Source organism: Exserohilum turcica, assembly GCF_000359705.1.
Source record: "Exserohilum turcica Et28A unplaced genomic scaffold SETTUscaffold_7, whole genome shotgun sequence".
Taxonomy (NCBI): Eukaryota; Fungi; Ascomycota; class Dothideomycetes; order Pleosporales; family Pleosporaceae; genus Exserohilum; species Exserohilum turcicum.
Genome location: NW_007360288.1, coordinates 970,814 through 986,180, shown reverse-complemented (window position 1 = coordinate 986,180; position 15,367 = coordinate 970,814). Strand labels below are relative to the sequence as shown.

The 15,367-nt window shown below is 51.5% G+C and overlaps 4 protein-coding genes and 1 non-coding gene across 5 annotated transcripts; 4 read left to right on the top strand and 1 right to left on the bottom strand.

The window, feature by feature from the left end:
• Nucleotides 1–641: 641 nt before the first annotated feature.
• On the top strand, nt 642–1,561 carry SETTUDRAFT_165527 (uncharacterized protein). Its single transcript, XM_008032166.1, has 3 exons — nt 642–696; nt 791–1,103; nt 1,310–1,561. Exons 1-3 carry the CDS (start codon nt 681–683, stop codon nt 1,497–1,499), a joined length of 519 nt encoding a protein of 172 aa, XP_008030357.1. The 5' UTR covers nt 642–680; the 3' UTR covers nt 1,500–1,561.
• A 2,901-nt stretch (nt 1,562–4,462) lies between these two features.
• On the bottom strand, nt 4,463–6,662 carry SETTUDRAFT_23265 (uncharacterized protein; the record flags this gene model as incomplete). The annotated part of the gene is made up of 7 exons (XM_008031848.1): nt 4,463–4,719; nt 4,800–5,031; nt 5,086–5,566; nt 5,620–5,729; nt 5,779–6,372; nt 6,423–6,512; nt 6,570–6,662. 7 exons carry the CDS (start codon nt 6,660–6,662, stop codon nt 4,463–4,465), a joined length of 1,857 nt encoding a protein of 618 aa, XP_008030039.1.
• A 1,620-nt stretch (nt 6,663–8,282) lies between these two features.
• Nucleotides 8,283–10,461, top strand: SETTUDRAFT_141909 (uncharacterized protein; the record flags this gene model as incomplete). Its single annotated transcript, XM_008032165.1, has 4 exons — nt 8,283–8,883; nt 9,380–9,538; nt 9,609–9,728; nt 9,988–10,461. Exons 1-4 carry the CDS (start codon nt 8,410–8,412, stop codon nt 10,459–10,461), a joined length of 1,227 nt encoding a protein of 408 aa, XP_008030356.1. The 5' UTR covers nt 8,283–8,409.
• Nucleotides 10,462–11,145: 684 nt separating this feature from the next.
• Nucleotides 11,146–12,349, top strand: SETTUDRAFT_165525 (uncharacterized protein). The gene is made up of 2 exons (XM_008032164.1): nt 11,146–11,611; nt 11,705–12,349. The coding sequence occupies exons 1-2, from the start codon at nt 11,269–11,271 to the stop codon at nt 12,130–12,132; spliced, it is 771 nt and encodes a 256-aa protein (XP_008030355.1). The 5' UTR covers nt 11,146–11,268; the 3' UTR covers nt 12,133–12,349.
• Nucleotides 12,350–14,785: 2,436 nt separating this feature from the next.
• Nucleotides 14,786–14,873, top strand: SETTUDRAFT_t75. The gene has a single exon. It is a non-coding gene; the product is annotated as a tRNA-OTHER (tRNA).
• Nucleotides 14,874–15,367: the final 494 nt, after the last annotated feature.

Here is a 15,367-nt window from a genome sequence, read left to right as displayed (position 1 = left end):
GAACAGGCGAAGTGAAGGAACAAGCATATGCTAGAACAGAAGACATGTAGATTGACTAATGAAATGAAGAATTGGATGAGAAACACTTTCTCGTTGGCGCGAGCTGGGAAACAGCAACGCTCAACATGTGCATCCCAAATCACCGTGAGAGGCACGGCAGCTGCCCGGTCGGCTCCCCACGCCATCGCAAGAAGAGATGGAAGAGAAGGGACGCAGCGAATATTCCCACTTCTACCTTCATCTCTCCACTGGCTTGAAGACATCGCTACGTACTCTTCATTGTTAGTGTTGTATCAAAACATCACCGGATCCTGCACTCGCTCTACATGCGCTTTCGAAAACTATTCCACACCGCCATGTCAAAGCCAAGCCCGTCGCCAACAACGCAGGTTACGAACCCACCTACCAGCCCGGATACATCACCAAGAAGCTTCGTTGGGCCTCCACATAGTATCAAAGGCCGGCTCTTTGCCATTACAGGGGCAGCATCGGGCATCGGCCGAGCAACAGCTACACTGCTCGTTGAAAGCGGGGCCAAAGTCTCGCTGGCCGACAAGGACGAAGAAGCTGTTCTGAAGCTAGCAAAAGAACTCGGAGCCAATGCGACGGGATCCAAGGTCGACGTTACCAAGAGGGATGAGGTGGAGCATTGGTTGGCGCATGCAGCTTCGCGGTGGGGAATGCACTGCATTGACGGTAAGTCTTCTTGCAGAGCCCCAAGAACGCTTGTCTCGAGCTTCTGCGTAGCATCACTGCATATGCGTACTCTCCTAACTCACTCGTTGTAAAGGCGCCGTGAACCTCGCAGGTATCGCTGGCCATCTTGGGTCCGCCAGGGACCACGACACAGCCAACTATCAGACTGTCTTCGCCGTCAATGTCGAAGGCACATTCAACTGCATGTCGGCCGAGCTGCGCAACATGCGCGTCGCAAGCGAAGGGGTACCAGGCGGATCTATTGTCAACGCAGCATCAATAACAGGCCTAGTCGGCAAGCCCAACTGCTCCATCTACTGCGCCTCCAAACACGCAGTCATTGGCCTCACAAAAGCAGCAGCTCGCGAGCAAGCCGAGTCTGGAATCAGAATTAATGCCATTGCGCCGTAAGTTTTTTTGCTCCTCCCCCCCCCCTTCCCCAGTTTCTTGTCGCCCAAGGAAAACTGCCTGTGCTTCTTCTTCTTTTTTTTCTTCTTCGCCCTCGTCAATATTGTTGTCGCGGTTTGTTGGGTGCGACGCCCATAACATGTAACAAGGCAGCAACGTGGTGCAAGAGGAGACCCGAATATTGGCACTAAGACGTATATCGCAGGGGATTCGTCGACACACCCCTCATGCACGCTCTCGACACAGAGCTCGGTTTCGCACTGCCAAATGACGCGGTGCTAGGGCGGCGAGCGCGCCCAGACGAAGTCGCCAAAGTCATTCGCTTCCTGCTTAGCAGCGACGCAAGCTATGTATCTGGATCGGTGTATCAGATTGATGGTGGGATGGTGTGCTGAGCGTAGGAGTTTGAATTTGCCGATAAGGACGACAAAGGGGGGGAGGGTGTGGAAGAAGGAAAGAAAAGGAAATCCCGCGGCGGGGCAAGTTGAATGATATACGCAAGCGAGAACATGACGGATGTGGGTGCTTTCGTTTATGCTTTTTCTTCATATAGTCCTGGGATCAAAACGAAGGGGCTAGCGCCCGTCAAAGTCTGGTAGGTGTGTGTGGGGAAACGGGGAGGAGGACAAGTTATTCGAGACGCCTCTGGTTCAGATACTTTGGTAGCGAACAACAACGGACGTTGATAATCTACTGCATGTGCATGTGCCACATGCGAAAAAAAGGAAAAGGGAATGAAAAAAAAAGAGGAATATGCAGCAGTCCTGCGTCGGTAATACTGCCCGAGAACAAGTAAAACTGCAAGGGGAAGAGGGAAAGCGAAGGCGCGAGCGATGGAGCAAAGCATGCAAACGCTGGGCGATAAGTACAGAACCATGCAAGTTTTGCACCCATGTAAGGCATCGTTCTGCAATAACTCGATCTCGCTTTTTTGCTTTTTTGCTTCCGATCGAAATGCACTAGTCTGGGAGGTAGTAAAGTATATCCGGGGGGGTATATGATTAAATATGACTTGTATTACAGTACTTTCTTTTTTTTGCGCGAATATTCTGATGCATGAACAAAAATCAACAGGTGATGCCCTTTACATATCGCAATAAACCTGGGACATGTAGGATTCCAGATATAACGATGGATGTGAAGAGATGGAAAGAGAGATGGGGTATTGAGGGGGGAGGGAATGGCGCAGCCAGGGGATATCAAGGGGAATGAAATCAGTGGATAGATAACTCTCTCGGACATGGAACGAAAGAAAGTGTCAGCGTAAAGGAAAGAGAAAAAAAAACAAATTAATAAACATCTCAGGCACACACACACACACACACACATTTGTAGCAACGCCATGCAGCCCAAAAGAGCCAACTAGCTAAGTAGCGCTTTCTCCGACTCCAACGACGACGATGACAGCAACAATACATACATACATACATACATACACACACACATAGACAACACCCCCCCCCCCCCCTGGCCCCCTCTTTCCCACAAGGCAACCAATCTGCAGCTGCAAAAGCCAAACACGTGCGTGCGCAAGCTTCCACACGAGCTAAAATGCGCATTCAAACGTTTTTGCCACCATCTCACATGCACGTTTTTGGTATCCCGCCGCGTGCGCCCGCCCCTTACTTAGGCCCCCTCCCCCCCCCTTCCGTCCTCTCCACATCAAACACACGCGCGCACATACACACACACGCGCATTTTCCCCCAATCAACTAGTCAGTCAGCTAGCCAGCCGTGCGCGCGCGCGCGAGAGAGAGAGAGGTGGGGGGGGGGCCTTGACTTTGAGAGCCGGCGTGGCCGAGAGAGAGAAAGAGAAAGAGAAAGAGAGCAAAACAAGGCCTCTTGTCACACGTGCTGCTAGCCCTCTTTAAGTAACTAAACCCTAGTTACGCCTTTTTTTTCACGAGAAAGAAGGACTAGGAAATGGAGACATGGTTTGATGTGTTTTTATTTGTTTCTCGCATTTCATTCACTTATGTACATGCTCGGCAATTTGTAGTGTAAGTTATTGCGATGATGATGATGATAATGATAATAATGATAATTCTTCTATAGCCAACAACGCGACAAGTTCCCCTAAAGGAAAAGGAGGTGGCCAAAATATATAGTGCATTTATATGTACGTATGTTTTGTGGGTGTAGTGTAATGTGCCGTGAACAATGAAACTTTGCCATCTTTCCCTTTTCCCTAAGTAAGTATCCCCACATATACCGACAATCCCCCCTCCCCCCACAATGGAAGTCCAAAATTATGGAATTCCCATTCAAAGTATTTGGAAAAAAAATTAACCAAAAAAAAAGAATTAGTTGGACAAATCAAGTCCTTTCCGCAATAGTAGTAGTGGTTGTTGTTAGTTGTTAGTTGTTAGTAGTAGTGGTTGGTGGTGGCGGCGGACGGACGGACGGACGGACGTGGACGGAGCGCTGCTTTCTGCCACTGCTTTTGCTGATCAACGCGCGCGCACGCGTGCGGACTTGGCTTTTTTGTCACCCCCCCTCTCACTCTTTTCTACCTACCGCGACTAAACCCCATTCGACAAGAACCGCAAAAAGTAAAACACGACAGGAAAAAAAGAAGAACATGGGGGGCGGTAAGCTGACGAATCCCATTGGCCAATTAGTCACCTATCAGTTGGGGGGAGGGGGGGGGGCGCTCACAATTTGATCCCAGGGTTTCGGCGCACGCAAAGTCATCAGATGTACTTTTTTTTCTTTTGGGAAAAACAGGGATTTCATTACAGTAGCGTGGAAATGGGTCCTTGTTCGGAATGGGGAATGGTGTGCGGTGGGAAGAGAAAGACTGCCGTATCCAAGCAAGTGATACGGAAGGAAAAAAAAGAGGGAAGAGCTAACACCAACACCGACGTAGATAGTGAGTGGCCTGGGGCGGAAACAGGCAGTTGGCTATGAGTAAGCGGGTTAGTCAGGTGGAGAGGGATGTCGACATGAACTACACGTGGGGCTAGCGTGGTGGACATTTGAAACATCAGGCAGCAAGGGCTCAGAAAAGCTTGGCTGCATTGCTTGGTCTTGGTTCGACCGATATCGTGTTTCTAGTCATGTTTGGTGATACGAGAACGCGATGGGGGCATTCCTGCTTGACTATGCATATGCAAGGTCGCAAGCAAGATAGAGAAAATGTGACCACCTCACGCGATAACAACATTCCTTGTAAAATGACATGTTTCTTTAGTACCACATTAGCTGGGCGCTACGCGAGACGAATTGGAGCGTGGACTCTCGAGGCGCTGCACTAAAACCTTAATGCTCCCGCGATCACCCAGCCCCTCTCCAGTCCCAGCTACGGGGAGAAATCTCCGAAAACTAAATCCAACATCATGATTCCATAATGGCGCACTCATCTCCTCGTTTCATGCTCCCCCATCTTAGCAAACACCTTCTCGTGCCGAGGGTCGGCGGGTAGCGTTTGTATAATGACAGTGTCAAGCTCGCGATGCGATCCATTCGAGCCAATGCGCTGGCGGTATTTCCAGTCTGAGTCTACGCTGCGGTCGCTGAGCACAACATCTTCTTGTGAAGGCGGTTTTCCCCGCACACGGTTTGCCAATGTTTGACCTGCAGAGACGAACCAGGGGAGGCGGCCTGGAGGTTTTACTAATTTGACAGGGTTAGCGCATGCTCATGCTCATTGGCCTTTGTATCTAGGGTCTTGTCAAGCACCCTGAAAAACTTACTAGTCCAGTATTCCCGGTTATCTTCGTCATCAGGAACAATATAGCCTCCGGAAATGATTTTAGTGAGGTAGATCATGCCGTTGAGCGTCGTGTAAACCATGAGACCCGCAATGAGACCATAGGCCGCGCTATAGCCAAAGGGGATGAACATGACAGTAACAAAGGCCGGGATGGCGTCACCAATGTACCGCCAATTGATCGACGAGATTTGACGCATCATGAGACAGCCAACCTGTGGAGCATGTCAGGAATAACCTTTGGACGCGTAATGTTGTATACAACTAACCAGGATCAGGGTGCATCCAGTAGCCCATGGTGGAATCGACGCAAAAATCGGCGCAAAGAACATGGACAGGAGGAAGCAGACCCCACAGGTCATGGCTGTCAAGCCTGTCTTTCCTCCTTCGGCAATACCGGCGCCGCTCTCGATAAAGGCCGTCACGGGCGAACAGCCAAAAAGTGCGCCCATGGAGATGCAGAAAGCGTCTGTACAATAGGCGAGCGTCGACCTGGGGAAGTCTCCAGTGTCTGGATCTACGACGCCAGAAAGGCGCGCCATCGAGTAGAGTGTAGCCGTGCAGTCGATAATGTCCACGTAGAGAAAGGTGAAGAGAGCGAGTGCGAAGTGGCCCGATTTGCCAGCTATGTTCCAATCCAGCACGTTCAGGGTCCGGTCAATATGGTGGAACTCGGCTACCTTTTTGAAAAAGCTGAAACGATCGTCGCCGATCTCGGTTCTTGGAAAGTACGTCACTGGCGTGTCTCGTCTACGCGAACGTTAGTCTACTGGGCTGTCCAGGGAGGCTTGTCGCACACGTACGGCCATGAGATGATGGACACGAGAAGGATAGCCAACATCATGGCACTTTTGACTTTGTATGACATTAAGTATGCCGTCAAAATGCCGCCTGCCATGATACCAAGCCACATCTACGTGCGCTGATTAGCAAAGCCCCTGATTCATGGTAGAACAACCTACTGTCGGAGAAGTCATCTTGTGGCTTGTGCAAGCACCATAATCATCCTTGTATTGATCCGGACATCCAGCAATATCAAGTGGCGTACTCTTGGCTCCAGAGATGGCTCCAATGCCAGCATTGCTACTAAGACCAACCTCGGCCAGAAACAGTCCAATGCCGCAAGCAGCGGCAATTTTAAGCGACACGGGAATGATCTTGACGAGCCATTGTCGCATTCCAATCAAAGACAAGAAGATGAAGATGAAGCCCTCGACGAAGACGGCAGTCAGTGCGAGATTGTAGCTGATGAGGCCGCTCCCGTGGAAACCGACGATTTGGTAGGCAAAGTAGGCGTTGAGTCCCATTCCCGGGGCGAGACACACTGGCATGTTGGTCAAGAAGCCAAACAAAAAGGAACTGAAGCCGGCTACAGCTGCTGTCGCGGTAATGAGACTGCGGTGGAGATCTGGGCGCGGGTTAGTTGTGTCTGGGGCTCCATGTGCAGGATTGCTCGTGCCTTGCTTGCAGATGAGATACTCGCTGTTCTTCATACACAGCTTATCGGCAGCGTCGTTACATACGCAGTTTCCGCCGGTATCGGAGAGAACGGTGGCCTGGTTCGTTCAGTAAGGCGTGGCGGGCATGCGACATTTGGCAGACTGACGTTGACGGCGATGATGTACGCCATGGTAAAGAAGGATGTGAGGCCAGCTCGAACTTCAGTGGTAAACCGGGTGTGCTTGATCTCATCGTCCTGTAGGACGAGTCAGCGACGGGGAACAGGGACCGGGTCAGCGGCGACAAGACGCACATGTCCAGAGCCGTCGAGGCGAAAGATCCTGCCAAAGGTCGACTTTCCAACGTAGGCGTTGAAGTTGTCGATGGCAGTGTGGAGAGCCTCCATGGCTGCAGACGAGTGAAGGGCTAGACAAGCAAAAGGTGGAGGTGCGGATCTTTGCTGCAAGAGGGGGAGGCAGGAGGACAGCACAGGATCAGCCTCGGGCGACTATAAGTGTCTTGCGGTGGGCGAGGTAGAAGCAAGCATGAACGAGGCCTCAGCAAAAGCAGAGGGCGTGTCTGGGACGGGCAACTGGGTCGAGTAAGGTTGAAGCCATAAGCAAAAGGGCAGACAATAATGCCACAGGGAAGATAAGGCACAATGGAGGCTGTCCTAGTGTGCGAACCAGGACGAGTGCGAGGGCCCAGACAGCAAGGCTCCGCCAGGATGCAGAGGCGGGGGGCAAGGGAACGAGCGAGCACGAGCAGAGTGACGCAGCGCGCCATGGGCTGGCTGGGAGCCCAAGACGCCTGGCCCTGCGGCGGCATGGGTCTCGTCGTCGACTGCACGGCGGCAAGAGCGTTGGTGGTGCAAGCGAGAGGGCGGGGCCTGGGCTTGTGCTAGGGCGGCGGGCGTGGCGGGCGTGGACGCATGCAGTGGGTGGGCGGAGTGGGCGAAGTGGGCGTAGTGGTGGTGGTGGTAGTCCAAGGGCAGTAGTGGTAGTGGTGCAGGTCGAGGCGGTCGTGGTCGTGTCGTGTCGTGGGCGCAAGGGCTGGAAGGGCGGCGAGTCAGGGGCCTAGCGCGGCCCAAAGCGGCTAGCCAGGCACCGGCGGCCCCTGCTGATGCCGCTGCATCCTGACTGGTGCGTGCTGCTGATCGCCTCGTCGCCGCCCCGCATTCGCGCCAGGTGACGGCACGACCAGCGACGACGATGGCTGGGCCTGCAAAGCTTCCAACTTCCCCCGGGGCCACTCTTGCGCCATGTCGCCTATCCTTTCTTTTCCGGCCATCCAGACGCCCTCCACTCGCCGCCGCGAGTTCGCGCCATTGCGCCGCCGCGCCGCTGCCCCGGGCTTGCGGCACTTGTCGTCGTGCCGTGGCTGTCGAGGCCGGCAAAAGGCGAGCCAGCGTCAGTAACGTCCACGATCATCGCCCTCATCTCGCACCCGAAACAATACGGGCTGCCAGTGCGTGCAGAAACAGGACCGACCCGACCGCGCTGCCTCATGCCCAAACCTGCGAAAAACCGCCGAGCTGGTGGGCTGCAAAAGGAGAGCCCCCCCATAGGCTGGCCGCCTGCGCCTATCGCGCAGCACTGCAGTGAAGGGTGCTTTTTTCGGCGAGGGCCCGACCCAGATACACGACAGACTCCGTTGCATTGCACGCTCCCACCACCACGTGTGGCCGCACAAGTCGCCAGCCATGCGCTCGCTACTGGCCATTGTTATTATTATATCAAAGTGCTCATTGTGTTGAGCGCCCGTGCGCCCGTCGTCCGAGCACGCCGGCATCGAGGGTGGTGGGCAGGCATACTAGGGCACGTAGTTTGGCCCCGGAAAGCCCTGACGGTAGCTTTCGACTACATGGCCTTAACAGGTCAATAACGCCACAATCTCGGTGGTGCGACATGACTTGGTCAATTCCTCACATGCGGCGGGTGCAAGGTACCGCTACGTGATCCGCTTGACGGCTACGACACGATCCACCTGAAAGCCTCTCGAGCCTGTCTGCAGCACGCTGCATATTGGCCTGCGATAAGACTGCGTTTGATTCACAAATAGCCCCCAGTCCACGTCCTGCCCGCGCCTCGTAGGGTCATCGATTAGAGTGGCCCCGCTGCACCCCCGCTGCATCTCCGCACCTGTCGTTGAGCATGTTTGCAACCGACCTGCCGTTGGAGAGAGAGGCTGAGACTGTTGGCGCGAGGAGGGAACGAAAGGCAAAGGAACGAACTGGCCGCCCGCCATCTACGGGCACTTCCAACACGTCACGAAGCTCAGCCGGCTCTTTTACCAACGAGCGTGAGCTATGGTGGACCGCGAGCTTGAAGAAGGCCAAGATCATCAAGCCAAAGATCCTACGACCCTCATCTGTCCAAAGTGGCTCTTCAAGAACGACTGCCGTTACCGTGCCAGGAACGCTGGCTACACAAAAATCGCGCGAATTCAAAGACCCGGCGCTGCAGCCAGCCTGGACGTATACAAGCTCGTTTGCGACCACCCTGCCATCTGGCAACACTTTTCAGCTGGAACAACAACAACATCAAGTCCAAGAGCTCGAGGGCGACAATTCATCGCGGCAAACAAACTCTACTGTATCGCGCTTTTCGCGTAAGTTGCTGACCACTGTGCTGTACAGAGACGTGTGCTGATATCGTCGGGTAGACGACCGAAACGATGTGATTACGCCCACTACTACAGTCGATGGCGTCAGTGGCATCGACGATGTGTGTCAACAACAGAGGCTGAGTCCAAAGTCATTCGTGACGAGCCGAAGCAGGGCCAGTTCGATAGCTCCCGACTCTGCTGCCTCCGCTGCCTCTGCAATGTCGCCAGCCGCCGAAGTCAAAGGCAAAGAAAAAACGTAAGCGGTCTAGATGCACTCAATCTGTGTTTGCGCTGAACCTTTCCAGCTCCCTGAAGCCAGCAAAAGACGAGATTTCAAGGCTGGAGGCACTGGAGCTACACGACAGCTTCGACGAGCGGAAAAGTTCAAGTGATTTCCGAAAACCATCAATTGCCAGCAGCGAAATCAGCAATATGCCCAGCAAACCGTTCTCACAGTGGCAATGCCTTGCTCCCCGTGAAGCTCCCACCAAAATTCAAATGAAGACGCAGTCGCAGCCGAGTAGTACCAAGCTGGTGTCCCCCAATAGCAGCTCTATGCAACTCACTCGGTTCCAGCGCTTCATTCGCAGAATGGAGTCTGCAGGCCCCAAAGTTATCCTCGACCGACTCAAGGAGGACTGGCAGGAGTCGACGAGCGATGGAGTGGACGAAGAGGTGGGTTTTGACTTGTCCCGCATGGAATGTTTTGTTGCTAACAAGACGCCAGTTGATACTGGAAAAACAGCTCTGGCTGCTGACTGGCTTGCAAATGCAGAGCATGGGTCGCGACAAGAGCGCCCCTGTCCCAGCGTGCGACACAGGGCGGATCCTGGAGCTGTATGGAAATCTCTGTAAGTTCGCGACGGTGCTCTTGCGTCACGCTGCTGTGCAACCTCTAACAGCCATCGTCAGCTGAGGTATACCAACTATCGGCTATGCATCCGTCCCAAACGGTGCATTTCCTCTCGACCAAACAACATCGCCAAATTCCCTTGCCTGGGAACGTGTCATACCTGACGGTGCGCGAGTTTGGTGCGGTTCCGCTGCCTTTTCCCGAAGACTATTTTTCGCACATTCGAGCATCCACGCTGCCCTCTCTGGTGCCATCGGCCAAGTTGCCCGAGGTGTTTAGCGAATGTCACAAGCTGCTGGCCCCTGGCGGTTTCCTGGAAATCAGAGTCATGGACGCAGCTCCTGTGCGTAAGACGGCTGGCCCGCTAATGCGCATGTGGATCGAGGACAGGCTGTCGGTCAACCTAGAACGACTATTCCGATGCTCGAAACCATGCTCGCTGCTTCCTGCATGGCTGACGGATGCTGGCTTCGAAATGGTGGATCAAAACAAGGACCGCAAACTCACACTGCCGTGTGCGTCTGACCCGACGTGCATGAACGTCGACGAAGAGCTTTCGACCATGATTGGACGTGCTCTCTGGAAAGACATATGGGACAGTTTTGTCGACGACTGTGCCGACGAGCCAAAGTGGTGGTGGGAGGACCAGGAGATTTTGGAAGAGTGCCTGAGGTACAAGACTATGCTGGAGTGCAGGACCATCTTTGCATACAAGCGATGCACGGCCTCTTCGACGCAGCCGTAATAATCAAGGCGTTATGGTTACTGGGAGTAGTATGGTACTAGGTTTGAGATGTACTTGTGCTACAGGACACGGATACCCGATTTGCTATTATTGCTGGATGACGGATAATACCACGATTGCACTGCGACTACGAAACTGCATCTCGTGCAGTGAAAGAGACGGGCTGGACCATTGATGCGCCCCGACTGGATCGCGGGTGTCGTCACGTGACCACGCGACACTGCCAAGGCGGTCAAGGCTGAGCTAGTGCACGCTGGCCACGCTCGTTGCTCGCACCACGGCGGTTCCTCTTCGCATTCATTTCTCGAGCAGACGAAGCACGAAGATAGATTAAAACAAAAGTGGCACTGGTAGCTCGAGCCATGGAAGGTAATTAACTCATTAGTCGGTCGCGATGCATTTCTCCGCCAGACCTCAGCCGCGACGTCCGTGCCACGTATCTTGTTTCAGCTGCAGGGAGCGCAAAGCGTCGTAGCGACATGACTACCACGCGCAGCCACGATGGTGGCACTCCCGAACGCTCCCCTCCGTCAGCTCGCCTCCTGTGCCCAACAGCGTCCTTGCCGCGCCCATCTCACGTGCTCCCAAGTCACCCCATCCCCAGTCCCGCTACCGCAATTGCCTGAGTCGCTAAACAGCCCGACCACCTGAACGCCTTCTCACCTCGAGCACCCGCACCCGCACGCCCTCTCCCACGGACCCACCGTACACCCGGTCTGGCCCCTCTGCATCCGTCTCTCCCCCTGTCGGTACCCAGCGCGCCTCGATATACTCGCCACCCCAACACCCGCGCAGAGAACAAGCAACATGCTCAACTCGCTGGGCACCAAGCTCGCCCTTCGCAAGGCCGGATTAGGCAATGTCTCGCTTCCCAAGACGGACAGCTTCTTTGGCAGCAATAATCCCAGCTCAAAGAAGGGAAATGCCGCTGCCGATGACGCCGCCGCCGGCTTTGCAAACCCCTTTGCAAACGTACAATGGGGCGTCCCCAAAGCGCTGCAATCATGGCAGACGCCGCCTCCGCCACAGAACCCCGTCCGCAAGCCCCCGCAAATAGGAGATCGCGCGCAGTCACATGCCAAGTTGCCCTTTCCCGATGCCAGTGGTCGGCCGACGATACTCTTGTTTCTGAGATTCTGTGGTTGTCCTTGTACGTCCATCTCTGCTCAATGCACCTATCCGTTGACATGTCCCCTACACAGACTCTACGCTACCCAACATACAAGCGATTAATCCAATCTAGTTGCTGAAAAACTGCTCCTCCGCCTCCGCACCCTCGCAAACCGCTACCCCTCGATCCGCTTCATCGCCATCTCGCATTGTACGCCCGACGCCACGCGCAAATGGGTCAACCAGCTCGGCGGCGCCTGGAACGTCGATATGGTTGTTGACTCGGACCGCAATCTGTATGCCCTATGGGGTCTCGGCATATCGACCTGGGCCCACGTGTTGCATCCCCGCAATGGCTACAATCAGGTCATGTTGCGCAGGAACGAGGGTGTCTGGGGCCACGAGGTCGGCGAGGGCGCATGTCGCTGGCAGTTGGGCGGCGCCTACGCGATTGATGGGCGGGGTGTGGTGACGTGGGGTGGGCCCATGGAGTCTGTGGATGAGGAGATTAGGTTTGAGGATGGGGTTAAGACGCTGGGATTCGGCGATACAAGGATATGAGGTTTGGGTTTGGGTCTTGTACGATATTTGTTTGCGCATTTGAGCATAGCATGTCATGCGGTGGTATCTTTAGTCACTGTTGTTACTATATTAGAGAAAAATAGACTATACATGTGATACTTGGGCAGATGGACATGGGAGGTACAAAGACTGGCTAGCGACCTTATACTGGCACACTAACTATCTTATCAGGTCATGTGTAGGTGTAGGTGTAGGGTTACATATCAAGATCAATCAAGTGTATTTCTTGTCTCTGCCATCTACCTCCTTTACATATACACTACACAGCTATTGTTACACTATCCCTATCAAAGCCGCAACTCCTTTCTTCTTACTTTTACTATTACCGCACCGTATTCTTCCCCTTCTCCTCTTCTTCTTCTTCCCTTTCTCCCACAACCCCACCCTACCATACCATACCCAAACCACAGTAACACATCCATATCCACACCTACCCACACCTACGCCGGAATACAATCGCAATCCGAACTCCGGCATACATGCGGCGCCGTACAGTGCATCCACCGTCCGTAATCACACGCCTGACATATCCCCGTGTGGCAATCCTACGTAACAATAAATGGTTAATATAATGTACTTCCCCTTCTCCCTCCTCCTTCCTCACTCCTTCTGTATCAGGATCTCGTGGGGAAGAAATGTAAGGTTGATAGGCAATAGGGGATAGGCAATAGGGAACAGTTGGGGGGATAAAGATGGGGATGGAATGGGTTGAATTCGAACTAGAACTTACTCTCCCGGATTGACAAGGATTACCACGGGCAGATAGGACCCCGGGTTCTCGGCGCACAGGACTTAGGTGGCTGCGATCGAGGGCTGCGTGGACGTGTGGTGCGGCTGATAGGAGGAGAAGGTAGAGGTGGGGGAGGATGGGTGTGAGGTTCATGCTGCGTATTGTTATTGTTGTTGTTGCTGTTTGGCTGACGGAGAAATTGCCAATTCGAAGTTTTTGAGTGGGAGGCAGGTTCGAAATCGCGTTGATGGTACGGAAATGGCTGTATAGCTAGAAGGATGGAAAGGGAAAAAAAGATTGGGGGATTTACGCGTACAGCGAGTTATATAGTGAGTTAGATAAGCATTTAACCAGCACAGCTTAGAAATAGGGGGTAAGGTTTCTAGCCGCCGGCGAAAAATCCCGGCATTACTAATTACTTATTATTAGTGAAGCAGCCGCGCTAATAAGCCATATCTTATTACGTAGTGCTAAGCTATACTTAGTTACTAGCTTACCATAGTATTATAGCCTAATATAGCTGCCTATAGTAAACTCTACTTATAATTATATAATAAGCTACTATAGTGCAAAAGGTCAACCTTCTGCACTATGCAGAAGCTTAAATAGATATACCTGTCAGATCACGTGCAATATTTGGGTAGGTGACAGATTCCGGGTGCTCGATCACACCTGGATTCTGTGATTAGTTAGGGAGCACGGGCCAACAACTGCTCTAAAGGGGCTCTAACCATCTAATTTATAGATGGCAGTACAATCAATTGATCTACGTCTAATCTATTATAATTATAGTGTTTTATTACAGTCTTTAATCTAACCTATTATAATCTAATAATTAAGAGTCTTATCTCCTCTTAATCTAAGCGATCCGCACTATCCTATTAATTAAATATAAACGCGTTACTAAATTGGCAAATTAATGTAGTAATTCTGCGCAATGAGCATAACTATAGCGCTTAGTACAGCTAGCTAAAAGCGCGCTGCGTAGCCTATTGCATATAGGATTAAGTAAACCCTAACGCGACGACTAAACTGCTAACTACTCTAAAGTCGCTAGATCTCCTAGACATAAGCAACTACGCGCTATTAACTAGCTTAGCTCTAGGCACTGCCCTAGCAAGACTATCTAATCTATCTACAATAGGACAGCGCGCCTATAAGGAGGATCTTAAATTTTATAAGCTTAGCTTAGAGTTGTAACGGGTCGAGTCCTATTAGACTGCGCACGCAACTACAACGCGCCCACCGCGCCAAAAAGGCTGGCACAAGATATCAGAGCTGCTGATATCGTTGCGTAGTTGATACATAAGATAGCCACCGCTATCTGTACTGTAGCGGGCTACCTAGCCCGTTACAAGAGTAGTATAAAGCTAAATACGTTAAGTACAAAACTAAAACGTTAAACCTTTAGCAGATTATATTGCTTATCTAATTAACTATTGCTCTATACTTATAGCGCATATGCTGCCTACTAAATTAGCTAATTTATAACTAGATTAAGAAGCTAAAAGCCTATATTAGCGTCACTAACGCGATCAAACGCGAACAAGCGCGTTAGCGATACTACAACGCTCTTAAGCTACTAAGATTAGTAGGTAATTAGAATACTTAGCTTGCTAAATACAACTAAGCAATTACTAAAGTAGAGACACTTAAAGTGCCTAACATTACTTAGTTTTAAGTAGTAGCTGTAGACTTTCTAGCTATAGTAAATAAGATCGCGCCTATCTAGGTAGCAACTTTCTAATTACAAGGTCTAGATCCTATAAGGACTAATTAACTAAATAATTAATTAAATAAGCAAAAGCCAAATAGGTACGCTTAAATAGATATAATAAGACGTTTCTAAGAGTACATAATGCTAAATCACCCTACTACGCAAAGAAACTATAAAGGAGCGTTGGGGGGATGGCGCAGTGGTGGAGCGCCTGGAAAATTTTCTGCTGTCTCACGTCAGCAAAGATCGAAGGTTCGAATCCTTCTCCCCTCACAACCATATTTATGGTCCACCCACATGAGAGAGTTACTCATTAAACTACCCATTTGACTGAGAGAGTTACTCGTTAAAACTTGAGAGGAAGACTTATTTAAAGTGAAAGATCTGAGAGAGTTACTCACTAAAAAACTACTAGGCTACGAGCCTCACCTTCATTTAGATAACCCCCTACATTGTACCTACTTAATTTGTACCTAGATTAAATTCTAGCCTACGTAGTTACTTGCAGGCCTTAAGCCTGCACGTCTTATATAGCCCTTTAGGCTGAGAAAGGACGTTAAACTACAATAATAATAATAATATAAAGGAGCGTTTGTAGCTGCTAATCTATCTGTATATCTTACTACAAATAGGAAAGCTAACTAGCGTGGAGATAGGGACGCCTAATCTATAGAAACGGGGAACTCACATACTAAATTATAAAAATAAGGTAGACCTTAAGATTAACGTATAGCTAGTAGAGAGTATAATTAAGCTAATTAGGTAAA